Source organism: Oryza sativa, chromosome 6 (genome assembly GCF_034140825.1).
Source record: "Oryza sativa Japonica Group chromosome 6, ASM3414082v1".
Lineage (NCBI taxonomy): Eukaryota > Viridiplantae > Streptophyta > Magnoliopsida > Poales > Poaceae > Oryza > Oryza sativa.
The window spans coordinates 20,459,274-20,467,996 of NC_089040.1; the positions used below are offsets into that span (position 1 = coordinate 20,459,274).

Below are 8,723 nucleotides of genomic sequence, written 5' to 3' on the forward strand. Positions count from 1 at the left end.
AAGGTTGTCGTTCACTAAATGTTGGTGTTGGATCTGGACATATGATGTTACAATTAAGACAATGTTAAATGAGATAAGTGTTTATCTTGAACTCAAAGAAGCAATGGAAGATGACACAAAGAGGACCATATATCTATGGGAACATTATTTTCATAGCTAAGAAGAAGACATATGAATTAATGAATAGGAAATCTGAATACAATCCTTTAGAGTATCAATGTTTCATTTCAGTTCAACATTTTTTGCACGAGTGAAGTAAACAACAAAGTTGCACATATGTCTGTAGTAAACTGAAGTGAGTGTCTTGATTGCTCTAAATTCTAAAAAAGAAGCTTTAGTATCCAGTGTCGACCAAGAAGCTATGTTGTTTTCTAAGAGTTTCAATACGGTCCACCAATTTTATATATGGATTATTCTAATCATTAATCAACTAAGAAAGCAGGGTGCGATCAAGGATTGGCAAGGCGCTCCTCTGACACATCAGCAAGGGTCCTAAGGTTACACCTGAGAACGTTCTCGATGAAATAGCTTATGTCATCTTTGGTGTTCCCTTCTGGAACGTCCACAATAAATGATTCGACCACCAGTGTTCCAAGCTGGCCATCGATGACCTCAGAGTGGACGGTCAGGATGGATGAGTAATTCTGTTATAATGGCAAACAAAATTATATTGTCAGTTTCACTACAATTAAAGATCTTTCAAAAAAGGATAAAATCATTATGCTCCCCTAAATGATGACATGGTTCCTCATTTGCCTCTCATTCTCTCAATGAAAAGTGAGTCTAGGGCCGAGATATTAGCGATACATCATAAACAAACAATGAATCTCGCAAATTTCTAGATGCATATAAGGAAATGGTGTCAAGCCACTACTTATGGAATTATATTGTTACTTCATTCTCTATAGTTAGGTATACATATTGTTCCATTAGCTTAAAAATATCTATATTGTGTATCACAAATTCATTTCATAGGAAAGACAAAGCAAAAAAAACCTTAGACATATTATCAAGATTAAATTTTTACCTTCAACATATGATCTCCCCCAATAAAATTGACTTTGAGGATGTGTTCATTATCATCAAGCAACTCTAACCTCTCAGTGCTCCTTGTGGCTGGAAGCCCGCTTTGAACATTGACCTCCCTAATACATCCGGTCGCAATAATGTTTTCTCGCATTACACAGTTTCTCACAAAAGGTTTGAAAAGTTGTGGCTGATCAAACCTCCTCACTAGTGACCAAACCTGAATAAATATAAAGAGACCAAACAATATTAAATACCAATATGACTATAGAACCTTTGTTTCATGAGTGCCTTTCACACAAATCACACAACATTTTCGTTTGAGTGGTTTTCACACAAATTGTGAAGTCCAAAATGTGTGTGTGCGTGTGCGTGTGTGTGTTCGTGTGTTGGGGTGTGGGGGTGGGGTATTGAAATAAATCAGTACATAATACGCCATCATTCCCAAAGTATAGGTAATTCTTGCGTTTTAGATTTATCCCAAAACAGAAGAAATTCTTGAGTACTAAATCCTCTCAATCACTCGTTTAATTTGACCCAATCTTACACACTACAACCCTTCGACTCCCACAACCACCCTTTGTTTTCATCTTTAATCCTTTTAAGAAGTCCATACATCATTATATTTTTTGGTGGAGAAAGTACACTCAAAAATGATATTGATTAATTAACATCAATGTTAAGAATTAATCCAGGTCAAAAAAAAGTTAAGAATTAATCCTACTAGGTAGTCATCATACTTCGCGCAATTCTTGAAACAAATTATTTACTGGCATCAATTCAAATTAATATATCCAAAAAAACATTGATATGTATATTGACACAATACAAAGCCATATGTAGCACATATCATCTAGAAAACAAGCTGTTAAGCACCTAATTATTCCAAGTATCATGATCAATATATATAGTAAAATTATCACACACACAAAAATCAGATAATCATATAATGTTTGCTATTATCTCTACTTACGGTGTGGAGGGGCGCCTTGATATGCTTGGCGGCGAACGAGGTGCACTGGTTGCTACTAGGCTCATGGCGGTGGAACCGCCGGATATACTCCATCTCTTCCTCCCGGAGCTCACACCGCTCGTCCGCTAGCCTCCACTGCACCCGTCGGTGGCTCACCATTGGCAACTTCCCTGCCGCTGCTCCTCCCGCCCCACCAACGCCGTTCATCTCCGATACACAGTAGCAGCAGCACCAACGATTTGGAGGAAGAGAGTGAGACTGACTACTGTTGAATCCAAACAATTGATGGGATGAAACAAACCGCCAAGCACAAGGGTGGTATATACGCCAAGCACAAGGGTGGTATATATATGGCCAGCAACATAACCCTTTCGGCAATCTGCTTCGTGATTATGTGAAGCAAACTGTGTGCTTGGCTTGTCTCCTGTAATTGGAGGTAGCCACCGGATGGAAGGTGATCATGAGCTCGATCATGGCAATGTGTTTACGTGAAGCGATGGAGGAAAGCAAACCAGCGGGCCGACTAGGTTCTTGCAATAGTGTGCAAGGCATGCAATTAACAAACGTGTTTGCGTGTATCCTTGATTATGCGGAAACCGAAGATGCCTTGCACTCTTTCTAAAATAATATTTAATTGACAAAACTATTGGCGAGGTCTCATGCTATATGAAGCTGTTTTATTATAGTCATATTGATCTTTTTCTGTGATGTTACTGTATCTTTAGCTTGTCTGGTCTACAAAACTAATAATGGTAAAAGTGATATTATTGACACTATTTTGGATGCAAGAATTTTATTTGATTGCAATATGTACCGCCTCTGATTAAATAAGTTCATGCTAGATAGTGCCCATTGTCTTTTGAGTAAACATTTCTTAAAAAAATACCAATGAAATTATTATATTCCTAACCGGTTCTTAGTAGCTTTCTAGAGCATAACAAAGTTAAAAAAAAAAAATAAGCCCAAAACCATTTGAATTATCCTAGAGCCTTATTAATTATTGCCTCTATCCCAAAATTTAAGCATTTCTATAGTTGGACATGGGTATTAAAAAAGTAGATGAAATTGATTAGGGAACATTGGAGCATAAATAAAAAACTTTTATTGACTATAGCATGGTGAAAAAGCAAACTTAAAAATAATTCTTTTATTTTAGCGGTTGCAAAGATTGCATATTTGTGAATCGGAATCATATCGTCTATTACATAGTAATGTCAGCACGCGACATTCTTTACATCCAACCCATTCATTCTAAATCAATAGCCATAGATTGATTGACCTGTAACTAATTAAACTAATCACCAAATTATTAAGTTAAATATAAATAAACCCATAATTAGTGGGATGAAAGTAGGAAGTCATTTCTCTTTACTCATTTGTTGATGCCACCAACTGCCTACTTGTACTTTCCAGCACCAGGTGCATTGCTTATGTCCTTAAGGCACAAGCCAGAAAGAGGTAACTCGGATTTTTAGACCACGGCATAGGCTGGCAAACAAAAAACCATGCATCAAGGGAACATGTTGCATGTTCTTTTTTTTTCCCTTCTCGTCTTCACCTTGTATAAAGTGGTATAAAGTGCCAAGAGCAGTAGCGTGCACTACACAAGGACAAAAAGGCTTTAGTTCAAACTTGATGCGAATAGGAAACTTGGTGCATGCATATGCAAATCTACTACATGCCTGTACTTTTTTTTAGTGCTAAGTACATTTTTCATGCTGTGAGACATGGAACAACAGTAACCTCTTACATTATTTTCCTTAATACGCTCCAGCCCTCTCCTGTCTTCACCTTGTATAAAGTGGGAAGGGCTCTAGCATGGATAAACGCTACTTCAGTTCAAACTCGAATCCTGGGTGCGCAAGCGGCGAGTGTAGGCTACGTACAAAACTGAACTATTGCTTATTCAGATTCTACATGACATTATCACATAATCTATCTTTCTCTGAAAAGGTAAAGATCATTAGGGGCTTCATATTTGGATGTTTGTAACATGTAGCCGTGTATACAAAGGCAGTGGCACATTGGTTTCCTTTCGTAGATATGAATTAACACATATTATTATGAGCAAACTTAATACTTGACCTTTACATTTTTTTAATGCACGACCGACAAAAAAAAGAGTATAAATGACAAAAAGAAAAAGGATGTGTCCTTACAATTTAATGCAATACATACTTGATGAGTTCAACATAGTTCCACACTAGAAATGAACGCGCACGTTGGCGCGTAGGTTAGTTATTAGCCCGTGTATTTTAAGATTAGTAAATATTTTTTGGATCGAGACTATTATGTTTAACTTTGACAAATGGTTATAGATGTTAATAGAAAAAGATAAATAAGGTATGTTTTCCCAAAATTGTAGTGATTTCATAATACCTAAAAACTTTTCACATGTTTCTTGAAATTTGTAGTCTAGCAAATACAATATTATAAAATGGATGGTTCCAAATGATATAAATATTTTTTTACATTATTTATGTCATTTAGTTTTTTATTTTCTATTTTTTTTCTTTTTCCCTTGTTTTATAGCGCTTCTGTGCACGGGATGGATTAATTAAGGCTAATTAAGGCAACATGCAAGGGCCCTAGCAATCAGGCCCAGCTGCACTGAGTTGGAGTACAGCCCAGCTAACCCAAAGCATTGCGCGGTTTCCTTTCGCCTTTTCGGCGCGACGTCTAGATTGGTAGAGACGTTCGCATTCACCAATCACCACGCGAATTCACCCATCTCCCGCAAATTATAGTGCAACGTTGACCAATAAAAAAGCTGGTCGAAAGCCAGCTTTAGAATAGTAGATTCAGGGCCAGCTCAGATAGCCAAAATAAACCTTACCAAAATTTAGCATTACCAAAATTTAGCATTACCAAAATTTTGGTAAGTTGACAATATTGTCAAAATTTTGGCAGTATTTCTTATATATTAACCAAATTTAGCAACAAACTAAATATAGATATTTTTAGCAACTTTTAAAAAAAAATAGTATGGTTAAAAATGACATCAATCTGAACATCCCCTCAGTGCATATGCAAGTGCCCAAAGTTGAAGAGATTCTACATTTGACCGAGATAAATTTTCTTGCTCTAGAAATTTGCTATTCAGTGAGGCTCTAGGGATTGATTGTCAAGATGAGGCTTCAAAGACACTGCTTACTAATTTAGCTTGTAATGTTTTTAGCATTACATATACTAATTTAGTTGTTAGACGTTTTAATAGGTGGCAATGCGTTAGCACTGACATTAAATTTGATCATTAATCTCTCACTGTATAATATGTGTACATTTGTTGCTGCAACATTTTGCGTCGTACTCAATATTGAAAATATTTTTTGACCAATTTTATAGGAATGTACAGTTTGGAAAGAACTGGTAAAAATATATGTTAGTCACAGAGTATATATTTCTATAAATCCAGCAAAAATTATATATATTTCCATTTTTTTTCAATGAATGTAATAGGTTCAGCTCATAGCAAATCATGTGCGTGGCACGTCGCTAGTTTGCTATAGTGCTGTTCGTGTGAGAGTAGGATGTTTACTCAGATTCTACTTGCGTAATATCGAGAAACATCTGGATTCCTTCATTGCTTCCTGCTCTCGCAAGGCTAGCTCAGAATCCACCGTTGATCTCACACGGCAACAGCGCGCGCAAGGACACAGGAAAACCAAGACACGTGGCAATATTTTAGAGATGGCTAGCTCTTTTTTCCAGCCTGCCACGTGACCCAATAGCATGCTAAGATTAGCACCTTGCAATCAGATTTAGAGATTTTGGATACATTGTACATATAGAAGGCCAAATCAAAGCAAACCAGAGTTGAGTTTCAACGAAGGCATTAAAACTAAAAAAAAAATCAATTAATTGAAGATGTTGATATAAAAACCTATGCATGCAGACAAACCTAACACGAAACATGACAAAACTACAATTATACATATTCTTGATATTTTAGTATATATTCATGGCTCGTGCGTGCGCTTAATAGGGATGTGCGCTTGTGATAGTTGGGACATGTGTATAGATAAGTTCTTAAATTTGTCGTTTGCTAGACTTGATACATATGGATTAATGGATATTACGCCTGATACCTATTAGTAGCAGGCATGATACTTATCATTACCAAGTATCGGACCTGATACCTATTGGTATCAGACCTAATACCTATTAGTATCACTATACCTATCAATTCCGACGCTGATACCTATCAGTACCGGACGTGATACCTATTAGTACTGGGCCAAATATTTAGAGTTAATTTGATTCGTGCCATTGCAAAAATACCATTACTTTTGTGATAACACATACATGCTATTACAATTTTGTAAAATTGGAACCATACAATTACTATCAGATTATGTCATCTTCTTAAAAAACCCATTCTTTCTTCATCCCCTCTATAGTTCATCTTCCCCTCTTCTCGCTCTTGGATCTGGCGGCCGGGGCCATGGGTTACAGCTTGAAGAAGCAAATGGCAACAGTGGTGGAAGGGTCAGCGAGGCAGCGGTGCACCTTCGAGGTGGCAGTGATGGGTGGATGGGAGCAGGACTTGGATTTGTGGCCATCCATCCCCACCCAACCCAAGCTCCATCCATCCTGCTATAAACAAACGAATCAGCTTTGATTTGATGGTAGTGGAACACGAGCGACATAGAAATGGCGGGGCGGTGGAGAATGCTTATCATGCTGCTTTGGCGGCGGAGACGGGGAACACGGAAGGGGAAAGAGAGCACTTGGGGGCACCACACAGGCAGGGCATTTCAGACATCATCGCAGTGGATGCGGAATTGCGCCGGCGAGGTGGAGCCGTTCAAGGACAGGGTATTCTCCGCGCAGTTACCGGCTTTCCTGACTCCACCGGCGATGATGCTGGCCATCAACCGGGTCTCTTAATTACTCCATTTGGCAGTTCCTGTGTACATGGAGATTTAAGCTTCGGTTTTCTTTTTGTTATTTGATTTTCAATTTTTATTGGTGACTACTAGCGTTGATCTGTGTACAGGAGGATTTGCTCTGTGTATAGAAGGATTTGAATTGTTTTTCCTTTTGTTTTTTTTAAGCAGAGATTTTTTGGTGGAGCTTCTCCACCTTGTGGCCGATGATGAGCTTCTGCCACAGCGGCACTACAGCAGGCAAGCACCGCCCATTCATTGCCACAACCGCATTCATCATCCATGCTGCCACCACAAGCTGCCATTGTGGCCGTAGTCATAGTACTACAAAAGTGCAGAGGAAGAAGAAGATAAGGAGGAAGAAAGCATGCCATTAGACAGAGATTAACACAATGTTCGACAATGATAGCATGGTTTCAATTTTAACAAATTCCAGTGGCATGTAGAAGGTATCATGAATAGTAATGGTATTTTTTCAATTAGACAAATTTGCACTGGCATGGATCCAATTAACCCAAATATTTTTGAGTATTAGTGTTGGTATTTCTTAACATCACAGATAAAATTCGCAAGCGCACGGAAGATACTGATGTAGCACTTCACCTGGGAGTATTCCAAGGAATCGATTTCCACAGGGAACATGTATGCTCAGCTCTTCTTTAGGTTCATCCAAGGACACAAAGCAAATGTAGGCAAAAGGTAGAGAACATTTCCTAATGAGAAACAGTGTCTACGGAAAGCTCAGTTTAATCCTAACGTGATACTTCAGGCACTAGCCAACCCGTTGCTTCCAGATATCGCTCTTCTGCGTACCCGGACAGAGAGGACTTTAAGTATTTGAGGGCTGTCACCATCTCTACACCCACCTCAAATGGAATACGAAACAACAATCAGAAATTAATTACCCAGACACCGCGTCAACAGAATTAATAACTACTCTAGTGCTTATAACTCACTAAAGTAATCACTATATTTTAATGAACTATAGTGAACAATGATCTCGCACACTAATTAGGAACTAACCAAGAATAATTCTCACAAAGTAAATCTTAATTACTCAGAATGATATTTCTATTAAAGCAGAGTAATCAGCAAGGTACAAAAAGTAAGAGGAGAATTACCGACATTCCGAAATTCCTCCGACATCTTCTACCTTACTCTCTTCATAATCTAGTACACAATAAAGTACAATAGAGCCTCTTGTAATTCAGCTCATGCTTTAGTGTGTGTGACAGTGTGAGAATAAGGGAGGAGAGGGGTATTTATAGGTGGAGGTTGCTTGGGAGGATAAGGATGCTCCATGGAATCCAAGGAGCATCTTCCATCTAACTTTATCTCCTTGTGCCAAGTGTCCTCTGGTGACAGTTGGAGCGCCGAAAACGGTCACAACCATCATTGAGAGGTTAGTAGCTACCTAACTGAACTTGGGCCTGGACTATCGCCTCTGTCAGGATTCGGCCGAACCCTGGCCAGCTCCATTGGCCCCCAATTTTCGGTCTAGACACTCATTTTGGGGCTCTCAATCCATTGCCATGGTGGTTAGGCATATTTGGAGGTGTTTAATTGGGTTTTTGGGTCCAAAACTCCATAAGTTTGGATATAAGTTTGATTCTCCTCCTCCTTCATGTATATTTCCTCTAAAGTTTGGTAGTTTGTCACCTACATCTAAATATACACCAACACTCGTAGAAATTGTTAGAAATATACCATACTACTATGTTGGATGTTTTATGTAGGTATTGACGGTGTGAATTTGGTACTTAACAGCCGTCAATAACTAGGTCTAGTATTTAGGGAGTAGGTATCGTCGAAATTTTCAAGAGAATATTATCTAT

General features: G+C 38.4%; 1 protein-coding gene across 1 annotated transcript; it reads right to left on the reverse strand.

Moving 5' to 3' along the window:
• Positions 1 to 205: 205 nt before the first annotated feature.
• On the reverse strand, positions 206 to 2,347 carry LOC4341194 (abscisic acid receptor PYL3-like). Its single transcript, XM_015786674.3, has 3 exons — positions 2,000 to 2,347; positions 1,028 to 1,246; positions 206 to 644 (listed from the first exon to the last, which is right to left on the reverse strand). The coding sequence occupies exons 1-3, from the start codon at positions 2,204 to 2,206 to the stop codon at positions 450 to 452; spliced, it is 621 nt and encodes a 206-aa protein (XP_015642160.1). The 5' UTR covers positions 2,207 to 2,347; the 3' UTR covers positions 206 to 449.
• Positions 2,348 to 8,723: the final 6,376 nt, after the last annotated feature.

Excerpts from the sequence above, each read along its gene's own strand:
- LOC4341194 (XM_015786674.3), bottom strand. The coding sequence starts at position 2,206 with ATGAACGGCGTTGGTGGGGCGGGAGGAGCAGCGGCAGGGAAGTTGCCA. Across the intron at positions 1,247-1,999 it reads TCAAGGCGCCCCTCCACACC|GTTTGGTCACTAGTGAGGAG; the intron begins GTAAGTAGAGAT and ends ATATTTATTCAG. Across the intron at positions 645-1,027 it reads GGGGAGATCATATGTTGAAG|AATTACTCATCCATCCTGAC; the intron begins GTAAAAATTTAA and ends CCATTATAACAG.